The sequence below is a fragment of the Drosophila gunungcola genome (assembly GCF_025200985.1).
Source record: "Drosophila gunungcola strain Sukarami chromosome 2R unlocalized genomic scaffold, Dgunungcola_SK_2 000013F, whole genome shotgun sequence".
In the NCBI taxonomy this organism is placed as follows: Eukaryota; Metazoa; Arthropoda; class Insecta; order Diptera; family Drosophilidae; genus Drosophila; species Drosophila gunungcola.
The window spans coordinates 1651869-1679617 of record NW_026453171.1 but is presented as its reverse complement, the minus strand read 5'-3'; the positions used below and the strand labels follow the sequence as shown (position 1 = coordinate 1679617).

At 38.0% G+C, this 27749-nt stretch overlaps 1 protein-coding gene across 18 annotated transcripts in view; it reads left to right on the top strand.

The window, feature by feature from the left end:
- The window catches only part of LOC128256036 (longitudinals lacking protein, isoforms F/I/K/T), a 63466-nt gene that overhangs the window by 17950 nt on the left and 17767 nt on the right, over nt 1–27749 (top strand). For 3 of the 18 annotated variants that reach the window (XM_052986063.1, XM_052986062.1, XM_052986061.1), the window contains exons 6-7: nt 24004–24108; nt 24415–26871. The exons of 6 other annotated variants lie outside the window; for them this stretch is intronic. In XM_052986063.1, coding sequence (XP_052842023.1) covers nt 24004–24108; nt 24415–25898 — 1589 coding nt within the window. In that variant the 3' untranslated portion in view covers nt 25899–26871. Of the gene's footprint in view, nt 1–415; nt 1542–1670; nt 2917–5008; nt 6704–8151; nt 9086–10246; nt 10461–10648; nt 14318–15204; nt 15929–16093; nt 16430–16820; nt 19226–20406; nt 22860–24003; nt 24109–24233; nt 26872–27749 lie in introns of those variants that run through there. 9 more of the 18 variants (XM_052986080.1, XM_052986064.1, XM_052986078.1 and 6 more) reach the window with 9 other exon arrangements.

The following is a 27749-nucleotide window of genomic DNA, read 5'->3' as shown; positions in this document are numbered from 1 at the left end:
AATTCATATCCAAATAATATGCTTTAAAGGAATAAGTTAAATTTACAAAACATTCTTCTTAGCGAGTCATTTGCCTTCATATATTTTTCAATTATTTTCAAAATCAATTGTTCCCAAAACTTTATTTTAGCTTTTTGTATACGTTTCAATATAATATCTTCAATTTTAAATATTGTAGTTTTAATTTCAATTAGTTAGGCAAACATATAATCAGGCGATTTGATTAGAAACTAGCTTGAAGTAGTAGTTTAGTTGGCAACACTTAGGTTTTCGTTTTCAAAGTTGTGTGTGCGCTGTGTTTGAAATTTAAGGCTTTGTCTGTCGGTTGCTCGCTTTTTCTCCGTTTCTCTCCGTTAATTGACTCCCTGTGTGTTTCGTTTCTCTATCTGCTCTTTGCTCAAACATTTAATTGCAGGTCTGCTCGAGTTGAGCTTGAATCAAATGTTTTACTATGACAGCGAAATGCCGCCGCCCCCGATACCGCCGCCCGTCGCCCTTAAATCGCCGCCTGCATCACCGCCACTACTTGCAGTGGCTACACCGGTGGTGCAGCTGCGGCGGGGAAAGCTGCGATCGCGAAGGAAGAAGGCAAGCAATAGCAGCAGCAGCAGCACCACCACCACCACCACCACCACCACCAGGAAAAGCATTCCACAGCCGACGGTGCGGAGCAGTGCGGCGGCGAATCTGGCGCGGAATGCGGATATGCGGGATGATGGCAAGCTGCAGTGTCCGCAGTGTCCAAACGCATACACGAGGGTATCCGCGCTGAAACGGCACCTGGAGTTCGAGTGCGGGATGCTGGAGAACTTCCGGTGCCAGGTTTGCGATGCGGGATTCAAGCGCAAGGACTCGCTGCTTCGGCATTGCAAGGTCAAGAAGCACAATACCAAATATTTGTTTTAGACTGAAACCGAGAGAGCCATTAAATACGTTAATATAACGATGCCAATGTATATTACCTTGGGAATTACTTTCCTTCTTCCATATTCTTTCGAGTTGTGTCTCGCGTGTCCCAAGATCAACCACCATATAAAGCCATATGATATCTGTATATGTTATAATTTTTGCTTGCCCAAAGAAACAGATACACTTTCAAACACACACATTCATTTTCACTTCATTAAGATTTTTATCCATAACTTACACCTTAGTAAAACAACACAAACAAAGGGATATATCTTTCTCTTCTTGAGGCTTTCGTCTTATCTATCAACAAATCCTACTCTACTTTTTTCTCCTACGAATAACCCTTAACCCAACGCCCGCCCACCCGCCCGCTCCTCCCTTTTTTGCCATGCTGCTGTGCAATTGTTTTTATATACATATATATGCCTGTTTGAAATTTGTTTTTGTTTAATGCAAACCAAAAATTAATTTATTAATTTACCACAAAACGAAAATAATAATGCTTTCGAAACTAATCTGGCATTTTGAATCTCCAAAATAACAAATTGCTTGTTTTGTCTTGAAAAATAAACAACTAAAAAACAAATCAAAACTTAACATTCGATAACGAATAAAAAAAAAAAAAACAAAAACGCATGATTGACCAAAAATTAACGTTTAACGTTTTAAGAACAGAAAATCGCAAAGGAATTTTGTAGAAAGCGTAATTCGAAACTGAGAAAACATGAAAATACCAAACAAAAAACAAAAACAAATTTCAGGCCTGCAGCTGATAGACGACTCCTCATCCAGTCAGCAGAATCATCATCTGAATGGAAGCAAGCTGGAGCTGATGGATGGCAGCAGCGATGACTACCACCAGGGATCATCGGCATCGTTGCATCACTTTCAGGCGCCGCATTTTGATCACTTTCATGGATTACTAGCCGGTGGAAATGGTGGAGTAGCCGGAGGTGGAGGGCAGGAGGAGAGTTTCACATGCCCGCAGTGTTATAGGACGTATCGAAGGCATGGCACCTTGCGACGCCATTTGCGGCAGGAGTGCGGCAAGGGCAAAAGTATGGTGTGCTCAGTTTGTGGGCATCGCACGAAGCGAGCGGATCACCTGCGCCAGCATGTGCGTAAGAAGCATCCGGAGATTGCCATGCGATCGCTATTCAAGCGTCAGCAAAGAGCAGCAGCAGCAGCAGCGGCCGCCTCATCCGGTGGCGAGGAGCATAAGGCCGATCCCGAAATAGTGGATCTGGTGGACATGCTTGACGAGGCAGGAGTGGCGGCCGTGGATGAAGATCAGCATGCCTATCTAGTCGAAGATGATGATGAGGATGAACTGCAGCACCAACAACATCAACAACATCAACAACATCAGCAGCAGCAGCAGCAGCAGCAGCAACAGCAGCCGTCGCATTTAATGGAAGAAACAACGACCAGTAGCTATTATCGCCAGCAGCTCCGGCAGCAGGCCCTGCTGCAGCAGGCTCTTCAGCAGGTGGCAGCTGCAGCGGCAGTGGTGGCCAGTGGCTCCTCCTCATCCTCTGTGGAACTGCTGAAGGGGGAGGGCTTGTAAGGGCGGTGGGGATAGCATTTTGAACTGAGGGGGCGGGTTCTCCTCTCCTCTACCTCCATTTCGAGAAAAGACGCGCAGACAACGCTATCCTGTCCACATAAATCTCTACTACTAATCGAATTAACCAAAGAGCAGCGGTTGAACTTTGACCTTAAGCTTGCAACATCTTTTTTTCCTGCATTTATATTTTATAATTTTTTTTTGGCTGTCACACAACCAAAATATATAAGTATTTCTTTTTCCAGCGCTAAATCAAAAAGTTTAGAACTAATCTAATAATATATAAAAAAAACTATATATATTTTGTATAAATTAAAAAAAAAAAGAAAAAGGATAAAGCTAAAAACTAAAAATAAATGCCACGTTTTTTATAAACCAAACCAAAACAAATGCGTTTTTCAATTGATGCATGAAACGACAAACAAAAAAAAAAAAGAAAATGGAAACCCAGTTTCGAAATTTATTTAATTACTGATTATTTTTGGTAAATAACATTTTCTCAAACATTTTGTTGGTGCCAAAGTTGATTATTTTTGTGTTTACCTTTAAGTTAAGCTTAAGTTTTAACTGCGGCGAGATGTATATCAATGTATTGGCGGCGTCGGTTAACCTAATCCACATTATATATTGCATAATACAAGATATAGCTATAAGCCAAGACAACAACACACTGTAAAAAATGAAACAAAACCCAAATCAAAAACAGCGAAGACTGAACACGAACATATACACACAACATAAACACCACCCCGCCATAACTCTATTTCTCCACTCTTCTCCCTTCTTTGACTCTCTGTACTCTCTGTAAGAAATCGTTAAACAGTCTCATGCAAATCTTAGACAAAAACCCAATCACAATTCTTACAGATTTAAGGACGCTTTACTGTAATTATGCCACGGCAGTTATAGCAGCGGCCAGTGCTGCCAGCAAGAAGCCGGCGGAGCATCAGACCACCTCAACCGCAAACCACCAGAACCTCAACCACCAGCAGCAGCAGCAGCAGCAGCAGCAGCAACTGCACCTCCACAGCAGCAACAGCAACAATAGCAGCAGTGGTGCTCCTGCTGAGATTTGTGAGCCGGAAGTAACGATACGCAGAATGTACAAATGCGGAAACTCTGGTCAGGCGGAAGCCATTGTAAACCACCTGCAAACGACCGGTCAGCAGCAGCACCAGCAGCTTCACTGCAACGCCAGCAACTGCAGTGGTTGTCACATGTCTGCGGCAGCGGCCTCTTTCCAGTTGGCCAATCTGCTCAACAGCAGCATACGTCCATCGGTGAACAAACCACAACGTAATCACATTTCTGCCAGTGGCAACACGAGCACCAGCTACCAGCAACAATGCCAACAGCAGCTCCTTGGCTGCCAAAAAGTCCAGCATACAGTTCCATTGCGAGTTCTGCAACTTTAGCTGCTCGTGGCGCTACGATTTGAAACTCCATCTGAGACAGAAGCACGGCATTCATCAGCTTAAGAAAGTCTAGGACTTAGGCGGACTGTGATTCCAAGATTGAGATCAAAACTGGCTGTTATACATCTAACATAAACATCCCCTTTTATAGTTAAGAAACGTTGTTTAATCTCGCTCTATTGTTCTGTGTCTGTCTGCTAAGTCAATATCTGAAGTTAAATATATGTGTACGAATATTTATTGAAATGGATGTTGATTTTTTTTTATCACCTATATCAACTTTAAATATTGTATTTTTAGAGCCAGTCAGTGATGCCAAAATTTCCTTCGGAGGCCAACCACACAAAACCTCTCTTTCGGTGTTTAACACGAAACTTACAAAATAAAAAAACAAAATCCAATTGTATAATTTTTAACAAAGTTGAAAACAAAACTGAAGTTTTTATTAATTTTATAAGGTTTACCTTTAAATTAAAATTTTTGTTTACAACTTTTAACAATTTTGTTTGATAAGTACCTATTTGTTAGTTAATAGTTTCCAAACTTATTTTTTGTATTTCTGTTCGAGAAAGTATTTAAAATGTATTTACTTTAATTATTGTTTTTGTTTAAAATTGTTTAGCGTAGCCTCTCCAGTAGTTTTTGTTGAAAATGAATTTGTATCATTATGTAAAGTTGATTTAGACTTTGAATTGTATAATTTGTGTTAGTTTTCCTTCAACTTCTCAAAATCAAAAAAAAAAAAATCAATGAAAATTGACAATTAAGTTTAGTTTTAAGTTAAGTTCATAAACAATATTTAAAGCGACGATTTGAGTCTTGTTTATACCAATTACGATTAAGCCTAATTCTGGACCTTGTGTTTATGATTTTTCACACATATTTCTTTTTATTTTCTTTTCATTTTCATTTCATACAACCCCCACAAAAACATCAAAAACAAAAACAACCAATCAAATCAAATCGAATCGACACTCTAATCTCCCCAAATCACCAAATAACCCAATCAATCGAATCAATCACCAAAACCACATATAAATCTCCACACATCATAAATATCACACCACACACAACTAACTAACGATCGCCGGGATTCGATTTGGTTCGATTCCACCAGACCTGAAGTACGATTACAAGCACAGCGTCTTTGGCAGCGATGATGCGGATCCGGATCAGTACAAGGAACGGTTTCACTGCGCCGTCTGCAACAAGAGCTACCTGCGCAAGCGTCACCTGCAGCGGCACATGCGCGACGAGTGCATCGGCATTCCGCCGCGTTTTAACTGCGAGTTTTGCAGCTCCCGTTTCCGACGCAAGTATCACATGGTGCGCCATTTGGTCTCCAAGCACGGCATTCCGCCGGCTATTGCCCAGATGACCACGGGCAGTGGTTCGCGCACATCGATCGGTGGTTCGCTGGACCTAAAGCCTGGTCTAGCTGGTCTCCAACAGATGGGCGGCGGCGGTGGTGGTTCCAGTGGCGATTGTGGGGCTAGTGTGGGCAGTGCTGGATCCCACAATGGCTGCGAGAGTCCCATACCGGAAAACCTTTCGCTGCGCAAGGAGAACTACGAGAACGAGAATCTGCCGGGCTCGCGCTGCACATCGCCATTGCCGCCGCACATTATGCCGATACCCACGTACGGGCTGACTGGTGCCATCACGGCGATCTCTGCAGCAGCAGCCGTGGTCGAAGAGCAGGCGGCAGCGGCGGCGGCGGCCGCTGCAGCAGCAGCAGCCGTTGCAGAAGCACATGCCAAGAACAACAACGAATCCGGAGGAGGACGAACAGTGGACCCCGACGATGAGGAGGCGTTGGCCGCACAAGCCGCCGAGGCTGCTGCAGCCCTTGGCATCAAACCGGAACCGGTGACGCCCAGCAAGGTGCAGCACCTGATGAACGAGGAGTGGAACATGAAGCTGGGTCTGCAGATCATATCGAATTCATTGCTCAAGGAGCGATTAATGAACACTATGCCATTTGCTTATAACAATAACTAAGCTCTCTCGACGACTATAGCTATATATTTGTACGTCTTATTTATTGAAACTCAAAGAATCTCTCATTTTATTTTGTCAAGAGTTTAGGCTCTACGTATATGTATAACTGTATCCATACGTTTTCGCCCCCAAAACCCAACCTCCCATTTAATATGTATTGCCCCAAACAAAGAATCTCAAACGTAGACATTCCATTTCGAAAGATCATTTTAATTATTTAATTTTTGTGAGTCGCGCTAGACAAAATGTGTCTTAAAATTTGTCAATATTACAATGTTGAATCAGCCAACGAAACTTTCCTAAAACAAACGATAACGAACTTGAACCGTCACGAATTTGTAATTTTATAAGAAGTTTTACTGCATGACAGGGACGACGGGATTACTTTATCCAAAAAGTGTCCACCACCTAAACTATTGTTAGTCATTTAAGATGAAACCAAAAAAGAAAAAAAAGTCAAGAGAGAATATCAAATCTTTTACTACAAGTTGAGTAATTTCAATTTGATTTAATCCAAAAAATACAAAATACTCAACTAGCCACCTAACTTTCCTCTCGCAAATAGAGGAGGCCATGGAGGTAGATTTATAATTGTAATGCACTTATTCCAAATGATATGCCACCAAATTGTATGACCTAGTTAAGTTATTATTATACTATACATTTCTAGTATGTATGCCTAAAATTAAAACCTAATTTATCCAAAGTCCAAACGAAACAAAAAATGAGAAAATTATATTTTTAAATGAATAAATTACGAAAATAACCAAATACAAGAAATATACTATATTTATGTATTCAATTGCAGCAATCGAAAGTTTTATTTTTTATTAAAGCCCTTTGTCATCCCCAGCCCCAATTCTTTATCGTCGTCATCAGTCTTTGCATTATCATCTTTTGTTCCATCTATGATTCATCAACATTTTCCGTTCGTCGTCATCGTGTTTGTTTTCTGTTCTCCTATTTTTCCTCATTCAGTTTTGTCATTTTTTTTTTTTGTTGTGCGAAAATTGTTCGAATTTTTCACTAACCTATTTTTATTACTAAATTTCTTTTAGATGTCTCTACAAACAAAACTGTTGTTGTACTACCCCACTACTCCATCCACCACTACTACTCCAATATCTACTACCTACTATCACATACTATCTATGAAGCCGACCGTATCTAGTTCTGGAAAAGTCAACCGTCTGCAGCGCATCGATCTGCGAAAGAAAAGTCTGTCACTTAACAGTATTATATACCATTCATATTTTTTTTGTTATATATTCTATGATATATATCTTTGTTCTGTGTAAACTCTCGCCTCGAATTGTTTTTGTCTGGGTTTCAACTTGATCTACACGTACATAAAGCGATATAGTGCTTTTCGGAGTCAACTTGGAAGATTCCTTCTGTTTTTAAAGAAATGTTCGATTTGGAACAAAAGTTAAGCTATGCCTCCGAGATCCGTAACGCACTAGATCGTTTTGTAAGCATGTTCTCAACAAAATTCGTGTCAATTTTTCACTTTGCTTGGGTTCTCTCATGTGTCTGCTTTTTGTGATTTGAATGCGTGTGTTTTGTGGCGAGTGTTAAAGCGTGTGTCAATTGTGCTTTTTGTGTGGCCTTTTTCCATTTTCTAGTCTTAATCTTCCTCTATTTAATAATGTATTTGTGTCTCTTTCAATGATATATTTGCAAAACCAAAATAAACTACTTAACACTTGATGTTTTTTCCTACACAGCAGTTTTTCTACTATTTAAGGCGGTTTAACTTGGGTTTATTACAAATAAAATAAAAACATTTCTAATTCTAAGTGATCTCGATGTTTTACATACATACATACATATAAATATATATATATATATATATATATATATATATATATATATATATATATATATATATATATATATATATATTTTTTTTTTTTTTTATTTTCCCGTCAAATAGTTTAATTATTTTCGTTTATGGAATGCTTGACATGTTTTTAAGTCGTTTAATATTTATAAATTTTATTTTAATCTCTATTTATAATTTTTCTTGATTTTTTTGTAGCCTAGCGAATTTGACTTGCTCAAAAAGTACAGAAATTGAAATGTGTAAAGCAAAATATCAGACAGATATTATATATACAGTCAGTCATACACGATCAGGAAACGAATCATTGTATATCCAACTATCAATCAACTCAACTCGATCACTTTCACCCACTCACTCAACCATCCGTCTCCGTGTGTCCCTCTCTCCGCCCCGCACCCACATCTACATTGCAGATTTCGTACTAACCTGGTATCAGCACGCCTGCGATCAGTGCGGCAAGTCCTACAAGACCCGCAAGAGTCTCAGTCGCCATCGACGGTTCGAGTGCCGCTTCACCACCGAAAGACCCATCTTCCAGTGCCCCAGCTGCAACTATGCGGCCAAGAGGAGCGACAACCTCACCAAGCACATCAAGACGCACTTTGCCAAAATGAAAAAGGACTTCCTGCCGCTGGCCTTTCAGATGCAGGCATCCACGGGCATAAATTCCAAATGGGAGGCCACCGCATAGGCAGGGCTCTAAAAACAAAAAAAAACAAAAAACAAAACAGAAATTATTTACATCTCTAATCCAGTCCAAGAATTTTAGTTTTTAGCCATCTGCACGCACGTATTATAAATTCAGTTCTTAAAAAAAACCAAAAACCAAAAACCAAAAAAAAAAAAACAAAAAAACGCCAACCAGCCAGGACGGTCTGCAATGATCTACTGAGTTCGCGCAGGAGCTTAAATTTATCGCAAAGCCAAAGACAAACAAAAAATTTCAGCTTTCACTTTGTATTATGTATGGTAAACTCGATTTGCATAAATTTGGTTAATTCATGTAAATGGTATACAAACGCCGCGAGCGCAACCAACCTGCCGCCTGCTTAAAATTCCAATCATTGCAGTCGACGTCTCTCGGTTCTCATTTAAAATTCGTATTTTAGATTTAAGTTAAGCGCAGAAATTTTTGCAATCATAACTTATGCTTCAGCTAGTCTGACATTTTCCTAAGTTAATTTAAGTTTAAAATTGGTAGACTTTAGTTTTTAGCCCAGTAAGCCAAAACAGTCCAAAGAAAAAACGTAAACGAAACTAAGTCAGGGAGGGGGTTAAACTACTGAGAGTAGTTTGCGGTCATTGACCCACACAATTTGCATTCCTAAGAAAAAAAAAAAACCAAAATACCAAAAGACAAAACAAGTGAAACATTTTTCGATATAGTCTAGTTTGTAGTAAGAGAAGGCCATGCCAAATCAGCGAAATTCCAAATAAAACCCAACTAACACTAAACTTTTATGGATTAAGTTAATACAATCTAAGTTCCTTTGCTAGCTAGGATTATGACTAACTAACTGATAGACAAGGATCTCAAAATGAAGACAAATTAAATGCAACCAACAGTACAAGTACAACAAACAATTAACTAAAACTAAACAGCCGCAAACAAATAGTTCAAATATAAAACAAACATATATTTACAGAGCAGCCAAAGAAACGAAAAAAAAAAAAAAACACAAAGCCCAATTCGTAAGCAGTTAACTATATATTTTGTGAACCGTTGAAAAAATGTGAAACGAATTTTGTGAACACACGAGTATAACAAGCGAAAACGATATTTAGCTAGACATTTAAGCCATTTAAACGTATATATTTATAACCCAAAATCAACTATTTTTATAAGTCAGAGCCATAACTAAGTATTTTTTATATGCATATTTTTGTAACTCAAATAAAATTGTATTGATAAAGAAACCGTTTGTATATCTAGTGGGTCGCTCTCTTTCCTCATCTCTCTGTCGTCCAGTTTACTAAACATGTTTCATTGCAGACCCATATCAAGCATCATCATCATATATGCATCAACTTCAGTCAAGATCAGTCATCATTTCACAGCGTTCATTCAAAATATAAAACAAAGCAAACCCAGCAAATAAATAAAACCAAGCCAATCTGCAACTACTGCTGCTAGCTCTGCTCACGCTTCACCATGCCACGCCCACACAAAATACAAATATTTTAAATCAAGCAAAACACCCCGCAACACACACTAACTGTAAATATCACCACTTTATTACTATTCCTATTTTAATTTATAATACTCAATGCAAAAAAATAACTTTACAAAATTATAGCAAAAAAAAAAAAAAAAAATTGTTTACAAACTTTAAGAATATTTTTTTTTTATACTGAAATCTTGTTACTTTTTCAAAACGAAATATCTCTGCTCTAGTTGTATAAGATGCCGACTAATCAGATGGAACACCACCGAGACTCATGAATATATAAATCTCTTCTTTTTTCTTCTCCTTCTATACAAAACGTTAAACAACTAAAAAATTGTAGCTCCAAGCAGCTATGCCTCCAACTCGAGCCAAACTCCGCCACCCACTGGTGGGACATCGGCCAGTTCGGCGCAATCCCTGATCCGCGACTACTGGTACGAGCTGAAGTTCTCCGATCTGTTCAAATTCATAAATCCGGATGGACGTTACCAGTGCCCGAGATTCAATTGCCTGAAGAGCTACAAGGACGCCAGCTCGCTGCAACGACATATCAGGTGAGTGGATTAAAGTCGAGCTATTAGTTCTCGATCTCTGGTCGGGGTCTGTCTGATGATGTTGTGAATACTGAATACTGAATATTAAATACTGATACCTGAATATCTGCCTCTCTCTCCCTCTCTCTATATCTATCCGAATACGAATCTGAATCCGAATCCGAATCCGAATCCGATATCTCCCCCAGATATGAATGTGGTGGACAGAAAAAATTTCGCTGTCTGATGTGCGGCAAAGCATTTTCACAAAGCTCCCACCTAAAGCGACACCTTGAGAGCGGTGTCTGTGTCAAATATTACTTATGAGATAATGTTTTCTTTAAAATCAAATAGAATAAGCGTTATCCCAATAGGCAGAAGATCAACTGACGATCAAAATGAACAACTTGAACATGATTATATACACGTATATTACACACACACAATACAGCAACACAACAACCAACAAAAAGATATATAGAACAATTAGATAAAACCAAGAACAATTACAAATAACAAACAACAAAACGAATTTATTGGATGCCACATCATTTATAAAGAAAATGGATAAAACAAAAACAAAAACAAAAAAAAAAAAACCAACCAATCTATATATATAGTATATATGATGAGAATTATTGTTGAAACTGAGCATTAAAGAAACAAACAGAATACTTAGTTAAAGAACAAGTGAAAATATTTAACAAGCTAGAACAACAATATATACACATATATATATATATTAAATGCAGTCAGTGAACATTTTATAGAATTTTAGTAAAATGTAAAACCAGAAAAAAAAAACCTAAGAAAATGAACAAAAAAAAGGAACTAAACTAAGGAATAGAACAGAGAGGCAAAACAAACAAACGTTAAAAAACAAAGGATAAGAAATTAAACAAAACAAACGGAGAAAACATACACGCAAGGAAGCTAAGAGCAAAACAATTTTAGTCAAACTAACCAAAACTACGTAATTTTAGTTAAAATATATAAATAATATAGAAACTAAACCAAGCAAAACTTAGTGAAATTAACAAATGAGAGAAATGCATCTATAACATCCAACAGAAAGAAAAAAACAGAAACAGAAGCAGAAAAAGAAAACAGAAATGCATATAACAAAACGTACTGTGTTTATTTGTTGCCAAATATATATCTATTATATATATTTCTAATATATAATATAATTAATACGATTCTTGTTATGACACACAACCACGAAATTAACTAAACCTGAAAAGCGAGAGTGGATGACATCAAAAACAATAATAACGGAGCAAGAAAATCATCAAAAAAAAAATGTATGTTATTGTTTAAGTTGTTATTATGCCAGGTACATAGACACACCAACACACACGCTGGCAATGCACAGTGAAACCTCTGGACTTATAAAGAAAAGTGTGTCCAGATGGGCTCCTTTGGGGTCTTCACTGCATAACCCCAGAAAAATACAACAAATTAAGTCTCATAGAGTCAACTTTGGTTAGGCATCACGAATGTTTACCAGAGACAGATGGATAAAAGGGATTGCAGGAAGATTTGTTACATGGTTCCAAGAACAAAAATAGTAAAAAGAGTTTATATACATATATACAAAACATATACATATGAGGAAACAACCACATCTACATAAAAATATACACATATAGAACTATATATAATGCTATATTAGCAAAAATGTTGTCTGTTGAACAAAGAGGATATTAAGGAAAAGCAAATTGTTAAAAAGTCAGTGAAGAAGTTAAGATAAGATGTTGGTAAATTACACTCACATCGCCAAATATAATTGTGTATGAATGAATGGGAGCGTGTGTGGGTGTGTGTGTGTGCGTAGACTTGTGCTTGTGGGTGTGTGTGCCAATCGGTTAAAGAATTTTATACCAGAAAAAAAAAGAAATAGAACATTTTGTGCCATTAGAAATTATCCACCAAAACTGAAAATAAAATGCAATGCTGCTTTAGAGAAGAAGAAGCCATAGAAGAGATCGAACAATATACTCATATATAGATATATATGTAAACCAATATGATTTGTTGTTGCATTCAAAGACGAAAAAACGATTCTGTTGACAAGTGTAATTATAGTACATTTTCGTTGTTAGTTCAAAGATTGATTTTAGTAAAATTTTTGACGGCAAAAGTGACAACTAAATGCTATGAGAGTGCCATTATCAAACAAATTTTTAATATATATATATAAATGATAAATTATTGAAATTATACGAGAATAAAATATATATAACCTAAGCAGGAGGCAACTAAAAATAATTTCTAGTTAGGATCGCAGTAAGGAAAAAAGAGCGCAGGATATATATTGTTTGTTGCTTGTTGATTGTTAATCTTTGGGTTGCAGATAATAAACCTACGCGTATATGCAAATTACATGTATATGACAGTACAATAAACAAATATTATATAAATACAGAAAACCAACAGCAATAGAAAAAACTGTATGAACTCGAATGAACTAGACAAATTATACACAGTATAAAGGAAGATAAAAACGAATGAAAATCAATTATAGTGAAGTACTACTAACTGCAGTTTAAGACCGGGTTGACACTAAATTATAACCAACCGACTGATCTGGCTTATGAAAATTATTACGTGTTAGTGATATATGATGAAAACTTGGTTAATTAAGGCAACTATCCTCTAGCCCAAATCGCAGCTTTAAGTCGGCGGAATTTTGATTTTAGTGTCAACCATCGGTATTAGCACATGTTCACCTCCACCCCCCCGCAAATAACTAATACCAAAGGCAAATTTTTGATTGATTTAATTCAATTTGGTTACAAAATTCTGCCATAAGTGCAATACTTCAAAAGTTTGTTGACAATTTGTCTTGTGCGGCTATTTGCCAAAGTCAATTTTTGAAATGAATAGTCTAATGAACCATTTTGCAACCCCGAAAACTACCAAGCGAACAAGACAAATTGTGGGACTCTTTGAAGAAATAGGGAAAATGTTGCTTTCAAATTAGTTCAAATTTATTTGAGAATTATTCGCTTTACTTGTATGATTTATGTTTTTTGTTAAACTAATTTACTAAGACCTTGTTGCGAGTAGCTAAATTATTATTATTATTTTTTTGCTGTTAAAGTTTAGATAAGGGGAAAGAAACATGGAATGTTTCGAAATAACTTTTTTGTTAAATCGTTTTTCTTTAAATTAGTTGTAACACTGTTTTAATATTATTATACATACAATTATATATCGTTTCACATTAATTTAACCAGAGAACTCTTTAAGTTTTAACTTTTGTTATATTGTTAATTAATATTTATTGACTAAGAGCAGAAAACCGTTTGCGAAAAAAAAAATTAGAGTTAACTATGTAAGTTACAAAATAATGAACAAAATATACTCCAAAGAAACCAACCAAATATATATATATACACACATATATACAAGAACATATACATATACCAATATATATATATATTTTAGACGAAAACTGAACAAAGCAAAAACAGCAACCAGACAAGAAAACGTTTTAGTAAAAGTGTATTTGGAACAATGAAATTGCCATAACAGTCTAAAAGGATTAAAGGATATATATTATATATATAATAATATATATATATATTATCAAACCAAAAACAATAATTACCAGAACAAGAACAACCAAGAACAACCGGAAGGAAAGTTTAATTGTAACGAAAGTTGTTTATTTTTTGTAGCGTAATATTTAACAACAATGAAACCAAGTAAATTGATAAATGATATATACATATATTTATTGTTAACGAAACCACGGAAAAGGCGAAATTATGAAACAAATTTATACAAGATGAAAAATAAATAAAAAGTAAACAGAAAAAAAGCAAGAAAAACTTTCATTGACGAAGCTGATATTGTTAGTACCTTAAAAACATGAAATAAAACAAAACAAAATTAATAATTATTAATAATTGTAATAACAAGCGGTAGGATTAAAAAATGAACAAAACAAAAAAAAAAACATGCAAAAACAAGAATTGATGTAACCAAAACCAAGCTAAGACCATTTGGGATTATGTTTTAATTTTTCGAGAAACCATTTAACCCCAAAAATTGTTATTTTTGCGAAAACTGAACAAATGGCATTATATATGGAATCGTTTATATACACATTGTTTGAAGAAAGTGGTAACAGAAAAAAAAAACAAAACAACAAGAATAATAAAGATTGATATTGAAATGTTGAAACCCCAAAAAAAATGAATCAAGGCCATTAATTATTAATTTCGGGCAGTTTGGGGGTTGCCAGGTTGTATTTGTCTGAATTAATCACTTTCCCTACTTACAGGTCGACTAGGACGAAGGGTCAAGAGTCAGGTCAATGGTTTGTTGAAAAAAAAAAAACAAAAAACCATTGCTACCGTTACGCCATAGTAGACGGTACTACCTGCAACTGTGGGCAAAAGTTATTGCCTAAAAAAATTGTCTTTTTTTTTTTTTTTTTGTAAAGTTAAAAAGTTTTTGGAATGGTAAGATTTTGTCAACTTGTATTCTCTTTTTGGTTTAGTTTTAGCTTTGTAAATCTCCTTTAGCTACCGATGTAACTTTCTGCTACAATAACTACTCTCTATCGCTGAGCAATTGAACTGGTAGTTGGTTATACAAGAACATGCATACACATATCATACATAGAGCATTCATCATCAGTCCTCCCCCATATGAATATTGTCTAACTATGTTTTCGCTGCCATTAAGAAAACCATGCTGTAAATTAACAAATATTCTAACCTATTTCGTTTCTTTCTCGAAACTTTTTTAGAGAACGCCTGGACGATCTCCGTGAAATCGGTCACCTCGCTGAACAGTGTCTTACCATCGAACAACGCGCACATTTGCCCGCAATGCGAGAAGGCCTACACCTACAAGAAGAATCTCTCGAGGCATCTGCGTTACGAATGTGGTCGCCTGCCCACTGAGAAGTGTCGCCATTGTTCCTATGTAGCGCGCTACAAGCATAGTCTCAATATGCACGTAAAAACGCAGCATCCGGAGAACCACAGTGATATTACATTGGGATCGGGCGAGGGCGATAGGCGGGAAGTGCCCTTTTTGGGCCGGGCTTTGGCCCGTGGTCTGTTCGAGTCGTCCCAAGTGGACAAAGTTCCTTAATTACTTTAGTAAATAGTTTCTAATACGATCTCGAGAAGGTAAGTTTTCTAGGGGTGGGAGAAAAAGAGTCCCGATCGATCCGCCTTCTAATGTTAATAAAAAATGCCTTTTTGTAACCAAAATTGAAACGTGTCATTATTGAATTCTTCTGTAGTCGTTAAGTTAATTAAGCTTTATTAAGGGCACGGTTTTTATTCCCTTATTTTTTGGCTATGGTATTTTGTTTGTCCTTGGTTCTCATTTAATTGTGCTGTACAGCAAACACAAACCCACCCAACACACACCTATAAATATAAATCTTTACATTTAAGAACCTAATTTAAGAACTAAAACGAATACGGATCCGAAAATTGTTTGCTTGTTTTTACCAAGTTAAGATGCAACTAAAAAAAAGACGAAGAAAACAAAAAAAAAAAAATAAATAAAAACGATTTCAAAAGGATATTATTAGTGACAGGAGCTGAGCTTAACTACTTCCACTAAGCGGTAAATTTGTACATCCTAAACATTTACTAACCATCAATCATTCGACTCTGCAGCCTCCAAGCAGGACAAGGGCGAGCAGACCGAAGGAACCCACGATGAATTCGAACTGGACGACTGTCTGCTGGAGAGCAATGACATTGTCATCACCCAGAACAAGGACGGATTCGTGCTGCACGTCAAGAAGTTGGGCAACATAACGGCCGCCAAATTGGAGGAGGATCAGGCGACAGCACAACAACAGGCCACAGCGGCGGTCACTGTAACTGGACCGGCTGGACAGCCCACGCCCACCATCACGGAACTCTTGAACGCCGCCGCCGCATCGCACTCTGAACCCAAGCTAACTGCTCTGACCAGTACGCCCATCAAGTTGCCCTCATCGGAATGCGGTAAGTCCAGAACTTGACTTGGTATCCATATATGTAGCAAAGCTAGTGGGATTCAAGTTTTTTTTTCAATCCAGTTAAATCTCAGAGTAACGTGAGTAATGCAAATGCAAATTTAATAAAACAATTCTATTGGCTAATTACAATTTTCAGAACCAATTGTAAGATAATTTAAAACATCTTTTCAATTACAACTTGATTATAAAATTTGTAAATTACAATTAATGTGAGGTATACCTTACTAGAATATAGGGAAAAAATGTTTTCTTCCTTTGAAATATCTATAATATCTGTATAATTGCAATGAACGAATAGCAACATAGCGTAAATCTGTATTTTATTTTAACTAGCAATTTACTAATAAAACTTTTGTATATTGCTCCCCCATTTTCAGAGCTTATCAACATCAAAAAGATTATACCGACCACCACAACGCTTGCCACTCATCATGCGCACACAAGCTCCACAATCATACATCCGCATCACATCATTCAGCATGTGTCCCAGGAGCCGCATCATCAGGAGCACCACCACCAGCAGCATCAGACCATTCACATCGAGGAGGTGCCGCAGACGTCGCAACAGCACCACCAGCAGCAGCAACAGCAGCAGCAGCAGCAGCAGCAGCAGCAGCAGCATCACCACCAGATTCAGACGGCTCAGCCGACCCACACCCAAGTACAAAGCATAATCACGGCCCATCCGGGCCAGACAATCAACCTGGTGGGTCTGCGTAATGTGCAGATAGCCGATGCGAAACCAACGTCCTCGCGGATACGTTACTCGCGTGGCAAGATCATCGGGTCCACGTTACAGAACCTACAGATCGTGGAGACACATGAGCCCATCCAGCATCAGCAACACGAACTGGCCGATGGCACCAAGTATGAGATTAGCGAGATTGACCTGAACAACCCGAATGCATCGGCGGCGATCATCAGTGACCTGGTGAAGTACGCCGAGATCGATGACATCGAGCTGCCCGATGGCACAAAGATCGGCATTGGCTTTGCACCCTCGGAGATTACGGAGCACATGCAGACCTCCGGTGGTGAGACGCACATCACCACCATCGAACATGAGCCGCAGGAGCTGCAGACAGTGCATCAGCACGAGCAGACACAGCAGACGCATCACATCCATCAGCTGCAGTCGCACCAAATCCAGACGGTGGTGCAGACCAGTGGCAGTCACGAGCAGCACGAGCACGAGCAGCAGCATCATCACCACCAGAGCATTGAGCTGCAGGACGACGATGGTGTGGAGACAATCTCGCCCGAGGAGCTGGGCATGCACGACTCGAGCAAGAGCTACACCATTCTGACCACGCGGCCCATGAAGGAGGAGTCGGAGCACGATCCGTCGGGCATGACCTATGAACTGTCGCTGAGCGACTCGTCTCTGGGTCCTTGCGATGATCCCGAATCGCGGTACGTGTGCCGTCATTGCGGCAAAAAGTACCGCTGGAAGTCCACGCTGCGGCGCCACGAAAATGTCGAGTGCGGCGGAAAGGAGCCGTGTCATCCCTGCCCGTACTGCAGCTACAAGGCCAAGCAGCGGGGCAATCTTGGGGTCCATGTGCGCAAACATCATCCGGAGAAACCGCAATTGGAGAGCAAACGTGGCCGGAAGATCTAAGCAAATGTTGTTGTCAGGGGAGGAGTGTGAGTACACAATTGTTGAGTGTAAGCAAACAACCGTTTTTGAGTTTTAGACCAGTTTCATTATTATTAATACTATTCTGTATCATTTTATAATCGTGTACACTCTATTTAATCTTAAAGTTCTTATTTGTTGATTATTTTTATTAAGTTTATAAGTCGATTTCCCCTCGGTTCTCAAAAGCTATACATTTTGGCAAAGCATTCACTCGGTACTGTGTGCACTCAATCCAATTTCATCAGGCTTTAACTTGTATGTCTTCACATTTAGTATAATTGGTTATGTATATCGTTTATTTGAACGTAATTTTCAAAATTACAAAACAAAAGCCCCCGCAAAACAGTTGACAAGATGGATAACAAAAAAAAAAAAAAACTTTAATCAATGTGCAAGTATTTTCATGGAAATAACACAAAGAATATAGAAATCAACTATATAACTGGAAAACAGATAAACATTAAGTACAATTAGAAACTTAATTCTGTATGTATGTGTGCGTGCTCTCAAAAAATATTAAATAAAACCACAAAAAAAAAACTTTATATCGAGCTGAGTTATGTAGAACTATCATAACTAAATCCCTGGCAATTCATTTTACTGCAATTCAACGTTTTTGGAGAAAAGTGCACATAAATTGTATTTTATGAAGATCAGATAAAAATTATTGTAACCTATTTAAGAAAAAAAAATTAACCGACAAAAGATTGGAATACATTGTAAACTTATCTAAATTGGAGGCTTACAAAATTAAATTTGTAGGAATTTGTTTTCAAATATTTATATAAAAATATATGAAAAATCATACAATTTATATGGAAAAAAAGAATGTTATTTTACTGTAAATTACAAAACTTACTCGAACTTAGAAAAATTGATTGTGTACAACTAAAAATCCGAGTAAAACGTAAACCCTTGGAAACATATTTTCGCAGATAAAGTTAAAAACAAACAAATTCTAAACATATGTATTAGAACAATATATAAATATATATTATGTCTTTTTGCAATTTTTGTGTGTAAATCATTTAATTGATTGAAATTAAACATTTATTATGAATACTTATCTATAGAAATTATATTTTGAGAAATAGTTGTAAAAACAGAAGGTCAAAATAAAATTATATAAAAATCACAAAACCCAAATTTGTAGCTTTAATATGTGTACTAGGTAAAATGTAGTATTTCAACAAAGTTCATACTAACATATTTTTCTTTCCAGGTGACCGATATGACTTCAACCAGCGATTGCCTCAAGTTAGCTAGCGAACACTTTAAGATCTGATCTTTTCCGAGCATACCTAATATATTTCTCTTTTCTTTTAGATTGGCCAGTGGACCGGGACTTGGATTGGGACCATTGACCTCCTCCGCCTGCCAACCATTCGCATTGAGCTAAACTTAAGTAAAAACATGCAAAACAATTGTAAAAGGGAACAATTGCCATTCCTATATTCTATTATGTCTAAGAGCCCAAAATCTAAACGTTCGTTTCTGTATGCCACTAAAAAGTAACCAGACCCGAATCGAACCTGAATCACAACCTGAATCCAATTTCCCAGCCGTGTTTATCGATGTGTGTACAAGCAAAATCCCAACAACAGCAACTACAAAAACCACCCACCCCAAGCAGCACTCCAGCTACTACAGATCAATTAATTTAGTTATCCTCTTTTTAGTTTTTTAAATTTATTTTTAAAATAAATATGTTTACACCCTGCACTAATTGGCCTTAATTTTGCTCAACGTTTTATTGAGAGAGAGAGTTTTCTTTTTATCTTATATGTTAACTGTATATATGTTTATTATTTTGTACTCTAATTTTGAATCATGCCACGACATCTTCTAATGCTTTTTATCACCACTATACATATATATATTCACCCCCTAAATGCTTTAACTAATTATTAATTTTTGCTTTGCGTATCCGCCTCATCCAGATCATCCCCAGACAAATCCAAATCCTCCACTTTCGTTTGTGTGTGTGTTGGTCTCTGTGTTGGTTACCCACCCAGCTTGATCTAACAGCTAAATCCCTAAGTGTTATTAAGTTTGTTTTTTTGATTTTTTTTCTCGATTTACATGAGTTTCTCTTGCAGAGTTGTCCTGTGTCCAGTCAAAAGTAATTCTATTTATTTTTCGTTCTTCTTTTCTTTTGTTTTTCTTTTCTCGTTTTTATTTTCATATGTTGTGCGCTGCAACCCACCTCTCCCCAAAAATAAAACATAAAACAAACAAACTACAAACTACAAAATTGCAACTTCACAAAAAACACCTGAAATCCATGCTTGAACCTGTGACAAAACGAAATGATAACCTAGATCTGAGTATTACGCGCATAGCCGGACTCACCTGGAATGAGTGGAACGCCCGCCTGGCCATGCCGCTGGTGACGCTTCGCGAAGGTGTCCAGCCCCTGGTCTTTCCCACCGACCTCTCAGTGGACAAGCAGGGCGCTGTGGGACTGAGCGTCAAGGATGTGACCTCCAGTGGCCGCAAGACGCCCACGGATGTGGCCTGCAAGAGTGAGCCACGGGCAGCCTCCACGCCCGCCAGGATTCACAGCAGCAGCACCAGCAGCAGCATCAGCATCAGCAATCACAATAGCAATGGGAACAGTGGCAAACCCACGAAAACCAGTTGCGGTGGCAAGTTGAAACACCTGAGCGAAGAGGAGGCCACTGCCCTGATGCTAAAAGCCGTGGCCGAGAAACAGGCAGCCGCAGCTGCCGGCACCGAGCTGAGTTTTGGCGAGGATCAGGCCAGCTCAGGTAATGGGAACAGCAGCGACTACCCAGCCACACTAAGTGGAGCCGTTACCTTTGCGGATGTTGGCGGCCCAGCTGGACTATGCCACATCAACATCCTGAACAGCATCAGCGCCATGAACAATCTGATAAGCGGCAACACAGCGGCTGGCGTTGGCTTATCCACGGGATCTGGATCGGGATCGGGATCTGGATCGGGTCAATCCCCGTCTAATAGTGGCGGTAACAGCGCGCTGGGCGGTGCTGACAACGGTGCTGGACACCCGTGCCCCGTCTGCGGGAGAGTCTACAAACTGAAGTCCTCGCTGCGCAACCACCAGAAGTGGGAGTGCGGCAAGGAGCCGCAGTTCCAGTGCCCGTTCTGCGTCTACCGGGCCAAGCAGAAGATGCACATTGGCCGGCACATGGAGCGCATGCACAAGGAGAAGTTCAAGCTGGAGGATGTGAAGAACTTTGCCGGATCCGGCGGCCTGGATGGCGACAGCAGTGGAGCCACGGCAGCAGCCGTCTCCGTGGCAGCGGCTGCAGCTGCTCTGGCCAGCGGTGTGGAGCTGCATCCTCACTTCTCGTAGAGTACCACAACCACTCTTCGGAACTTCTAGTGATGGAAACTTGTATAAAAAGCTAACGTTGATCAGTTATTAATGTTGAGAAGACGACCAACTAAAAAACAGAATCAGGGATATTAAGAACGAAAGGAAATTACATAAAAGAAAAAAAAAACACAAAAAACAAAAAACCGAAATATTATCACACACCAACCTCTCGGGAAAACGGAATCAGTGTGCCAAATTAAGCTTAAAACAAACACAACAAAAAAAAACAAAAAAAAAAAACACAAAAAACAAATGAGAAAATCATAATGAAATAGTGTTGTAAGATGCCTGGATGTTTCGAAAAGAAAACGTGTTCGAATGGACCGAAAACAATTTGTTGCAAAGCACAAAAATCTACGCCATTTCACATAAAATAATTTTTTGTTATTGTTATTAATTGTTTACACGAGACCGATTTGAAAATCTATAATTTCTATTATTTCAAGCAAACAGCAAAGTGATCAGTAAAATGATTTTACACAAAAACAATTTTAGATATTGCAACATTCCACAAAACGTAAAAATGAAAGACAAAACTTGTACAATGAAACGGTTTAGAATTATTCAATAATATCATAGGTTTAGCATGAGAAGTATATATATATATACATATATACATATATGTACTAATATATAACGTAGAAACAGTAGTAGTAGCAAACTCAGTGGATAAAAAGGAAAACTCAGACCATATTAAGATATTACTCGTTAAAAGAAACAATCAATCCATTAAACCAGAGCGGTTCGTTTCCAAGTACATCCAGCGAAAAGGAAAACCCTCGACTTTATAGTCAAAATTCCCAGTGGGAATTGTAGAGAAAGTTAAACATGTAAGCTTAAGACGATGTACTTGCAGCAAGCGTTAGAACGCAATGGACGGCGATATTCAGTTCAGTACAGAGTGCCAAACAGATTCAATTTAGGTTCCCATACAGCCAGTCAGTCAGTTAACCAGCCTCTACAAACAACATTTTACCTCAAGTGGAAATATTTTGCTATTATAACGATGTCTTAGGCTAACGAAGAAAACATTCACTAAGCTCAGCAACTTTATATAGAATTTAATGTAGGCGAGGCGAAACGTTCGATAGTCGACGGAGAAAGTGCCTTGAAAAATTGATGGAAAAACAGAAGCAATTTGCAACCATTTTATTTAAAAATTTATTATATACCAATATTCGTAATTGTTTAAAGCCATATTCAAGTAGGTTAAGGCAGGAATTTAAGTCAAAAAAGTCAACCAACCGAAGGAGGTCGGGATTTAAATGGTTTTTATTAGACATTTAAACTCAGGTACTTAGTGAGGGCGAGACCCAAATTGCATAACTAAAATACAACAGACGACAAAAAAATTCAGTAGCTGAGCTACCACAATAGCAACCACAAAATAAAGAAACAAAAACAGAAACAGAAACAAGAAAAAACAACCAACAGAACACCGCCACAAAATACGTCACATGCACTTTATTTATTATTTTTTTGATAACTTATGAATATGGTATGAATGTGTGTGTTTTTATTTTTTACTTTTATGCTGCACATTTATAAGTAGTCAAGTGTAATTTATTTTTATTTCCTTGCTTTCCACTACAACGAAATACATTCCATAGATGATTTTATTAAGCTTTAATTAAACGACGACAAACTACAAACATTCACAAGAACAGACAAACTAAACCCAAACAAAAATGTGCGGCCAGTAAAACTGTGCAACAAAAACAATTAGTTTAAGAGCTCTGATAATTTAATACTTTATTAAACAAATAGAACCAGAGGAGGAAGACAACAAATCTCGAATGCTTACGTATAAAATAATTTTTTAAGAAACTAAAGTTCTTAAACAAAACAAAAAAAACATTGGTTAAATAATTGCGGTGTTGGGCTAAGTTTAGCAACTCTTTATAAAATGAAGAAAAAACGAAACAATTTCAAAAATTATAAAATCGAAACATTATGGCAAAAGTTGAAAATTCCAAATTTTCTAAAAACAATATTGTTGAACAATAGGAAAACACAAAAATATATAAATAGAAAATAATTTTAAATAAATAAAACACTTAATAAGACAAAAATACTCATTAAACAACAGAATTAGCATACCCTTATATATATAATATATATATTTAATTTTTTCTATGAATTGTTTGTAAAACTCTTTTTGTAAATTGATAAAAAAAAAAAACCCAAATTCAATGTGAAAAATATACAAATTCCATGTAATAAAACGCAAAAGAAACGAAAGTTGTTTGCTATAGTGCGTTGATAATTAATTTATTTATGTCTATGTTGATACGTCTTATTTCTTACACACAGATTTAGTAGCGCTTTATTTACTGCTTGTAAGTATTCATTTTAATTTTTAGTAATAATACACAATTTTATGATTTCATTTTTGGAAACATTTTATTTGAAAAGACACAAATTATTGAAGATACAAAAACGGTTAGGCCATCATCTCTAGTATAGGCACACATCAAAATCTGTTTAATATATGAATACTTGTCAAAAATATACGATAACTAATGCAAACAAATATATAAATTGCCATTTACAGATGAAAGTGGCCAGCTTGAAGGTGGCGAATCCAGGATCCGCGTGCGTAACTGGCTTATGCTGGCGGATCAATCCATCATCGAGAAGTCCTCTGACGATCCCTCAGGTATTTGCCTGCACTGGCTGCATTACACCTAATTCATATATGATTTTGATTGATTTTGTTATTTATACGAACCTTGGTTTTTTCGTATTTTTGAACTCTCCAATAATTTTGCTTTCTTTTTACAGTCTTACATTTTGTTTTGTTGCTGAGCACACACAGACACATCATAAGTTTTCTTTACGTATTTCCTTTTTATAACCATTCATTCAAACAATAATCTAACTTTAACCATTCCAAATTTCTATTTCATGACTAACCAAAAAACCAAAAAACAAAAAAAAACCGACAAATAAAACTAACCATCAGACAAACTAACTCAGTCCAAAAAGTCACTCATAAACGAAGCTAAAACCACTAACAAGTCATCGGCGTCGATCCGGCCGAGAGTTTCGACGACGACCACATCCACGTCCACGGCGGCAGCGGCGGCGGCCACAATTGCGGCCAAGCAGGCGGCAGCGGCCATTGCCAGCAGCAACATTAACAACAACAATGCCAGCAGTTTGACCCAGACGCTGACCCAGACGGTGACCCGCATCGGCAGCATCGGACGCACAACCATTGCCTGCATCACGCCGGCGAACAATGGGAACAAGAATGGCTCGTCGAGCAACTGCAATGTGGATGCCGCATCGGCCGCAGCGCTGGCGGCGGCCGGCGTGGAGCTGGACAGCATCGATGACACCATGACCGAGGTGATTGTGAAGATTGAGAATCCGGAGAGCATGCCGCTCAACGGTGATGACGACGACGAGGCCGTGTGCAACGAGGCCATCGAGGATGAGAATACTTTCGACTATGACCTGAAACTGGGCAGCCCGTTGTCATGGACATACGATGCGGTGAAGATCGAGAACGAGGAGTTCGAGGACAGCTATCTAATGGACAACGATGACGACGACGATGATCTGTTGACCACGGCGGCTGCCACTCAGAAGCATGCCAAGCAATCGAATGATAAGCAAATGGCCACCGGCCAGGGAGGTGCTGCTGGTGGTGGTGTTGGTGTTGGTGTTGGTGCGGGGGCCGTGAAAAAGATCGTGCTGAGTGCCCAGCAGCAGCAGCAATTGCTCGAACAGCAACAGCATCTGCAGCACTTGCAGCTGCAGCCCACCAGCCAGTCGCTGCAGATCAAGTTGCCTGCGATACCAGCCACCATAACGACGATTTCGGCACCCAAGCAATTGATGGCCGGCGCGGGAACCAGTGGTTCCCTCAACACGACCAATTGCACGCTGATGAGCAACAAACTGGGCCTGCCCATCAAGGACCAGAATCTCGACCTGCACTGGTCGCACTCGGACGACAATCGCTATCGCGTCCTCGTCCAGAACAAGCGCACACGCAAGGAATCACTGGAGCACTCCGCCGACATGATCTACAATGCCGACATCGAGAAGCCGTGGGTGTGCCGCAACTGCAATCGCACCTACAAGTGGAAAAACAGTCTTAAGTGTCACCTGAAGAACGAGTGCGGCCTGCCTCCGCGCTATTTCTGCAGCAAGATGTGCGGCTATGCCACCAATGTCCACAGCAATCTGAAGCGACACCTGAACACCAAGTGTCGGGATCGCGAGAAGGATGCCGATGAGGAGAAGAAGCCCCTGCCCGGTGGCGGCAGCATGCCCATGGTCGTGGGCGTTGGCAACGGAGCCGTCGTTCCTGTTAGCAACAGTGGTAACAACAACAACAACGGCGGCGGAGGCGGCGGCGGCGGCGGCGGCGGCGGCGGCGGCGGAAGCAGCACCAGCAGCACCTACACCTTGGTGTTCCAGAACGACAGTGCTTAGGAGAGACTTGGACTTGTACAAAACGCAGGCGGCGGCTAATGAACGGCTTTGGGAACGAATCTTCTGCTACTGCAAATCTCGGTTACTCCATCGAGCTGAGTTTTTGGGAGCTACGGATCGGATCTGCAAGGGCAAACCCCCCATTCACAATTTATTTTTTTTCTTTTCGTTGAACGAAGCCGGTTATGATGCCGTGGAAACTAGGAGTAGTTTGCAATACATTGAACAGAAGACATGCAAGAACAAGGAGTGTTGTATTGTTTTAGCGAATTCTCACAAACAAAAATTAACTTTAAAATTCATATAAATATGTGTACATTTTTTCCCAGAAAAAAACATGAAACAAAAAAAAAAAAAAAAAAAAAAAAAAAAATTGAACACAAAACCAAAAAGAAAATGATATAAACTAGTCACCAGCTAAATTTTGTTTAAGTGTGCTACAAAAACCACAAGAACAAAAAAAACAAACAAACAAAAAAAAAGGGAAACTTTTGTAATAATTATTAAAATAAAAGAAACCCTAACTATATGCATGGCATGAACATAAAGCAAATGCCCCTCCAAAGATACTGAATAATAATATTGATAAACTTTTTGATTTTGTATTATGTTTGCATACGCAATAATTTTTTTAATTTGTTAGAAACATTTTTAAAGATTTTATTTCTGGTCATTAAGTTATGCTTATAAAATAATAATTATTAACTGAATCGATTATCTAGTCAAAACGAAACGATAATGAGATAAAATATTTTCAATTTTAGACAAAAATTAAACCTAATTGATAAAGACAATGTTTATAAAATTTAATTCGAAATATCATCGGCGCATGTATGCTTTGAAAATTGTTAGATTAAAAAAAAAAAAAAAAACAAAAATACAGAATCACGATTCAGATACGGCACTGAAACCCGCGAGTTGTACCATCTAATTACCTTACCAAAATGTAAAGAAAACAAAAAAATAACAAATACCTCTATAAAGTTGCAAGAGAGATAAACACATTATATTAATTGAGTACGATTATAACTATGTATTTCCCATAAACCGATGAATCGTAATTATTGCCGGCTAAATGTATTTAAAAACAAAACACAAAAAATTCGAAATACAATTAAAAGCAAATGTCAAAAAGAAAATACCAAAACCCCAAGTTGTACTTATTTTAATGAGATCGCCATTGAACATCTTCTCATTCCATCATACAGGTAGAACTCGATCGCCACTCTGCATCTCCCACAACCACAACCACATTACATCCTCTCCCTCCTTCCTCCATCCGAAACACCAATTCTTAGGCAATCCAATCATTTGCTTAGAATCTATACTAATCAGATCTCTATTTCAGGTGGATGGATGTGATGTGATGTTAATGAAGATGATGTGGGTCTTCTCTGATGAACGCCAGCCAAACAACGCGATTCATGGTGTTGCCTCCTCCCTCTCTTATTGTTGTTTGCATGCTTAACTACTACAACCTATATATATAAATACTATTTATACAATATAGATATGCATAACTATGTATCCATTTACTTAGTCCTTATATACATATGTATTTGTTAGATGAAGTAACTATAATTTACATAACTATGTTTGAGACCTATTAGATTTGTAGCTTGATCTGGTTTTTTTTTGTTTTAATACTCCACTTGTTTGTATTGCCGAGGTTTAACTTTAAGTTTATTTTACCTATCTATCTGTCTTCTTCCTAGCGATTGTGAAACGTATAAATCTATCTGATTACTATATATAGCATTAAATTTATTTAAATATTAAAACATGAAAATGAAACCAAACAAAAAAAAAAACTTAGTTTGTATAGAATTATATTTTACAAATATCCATTAC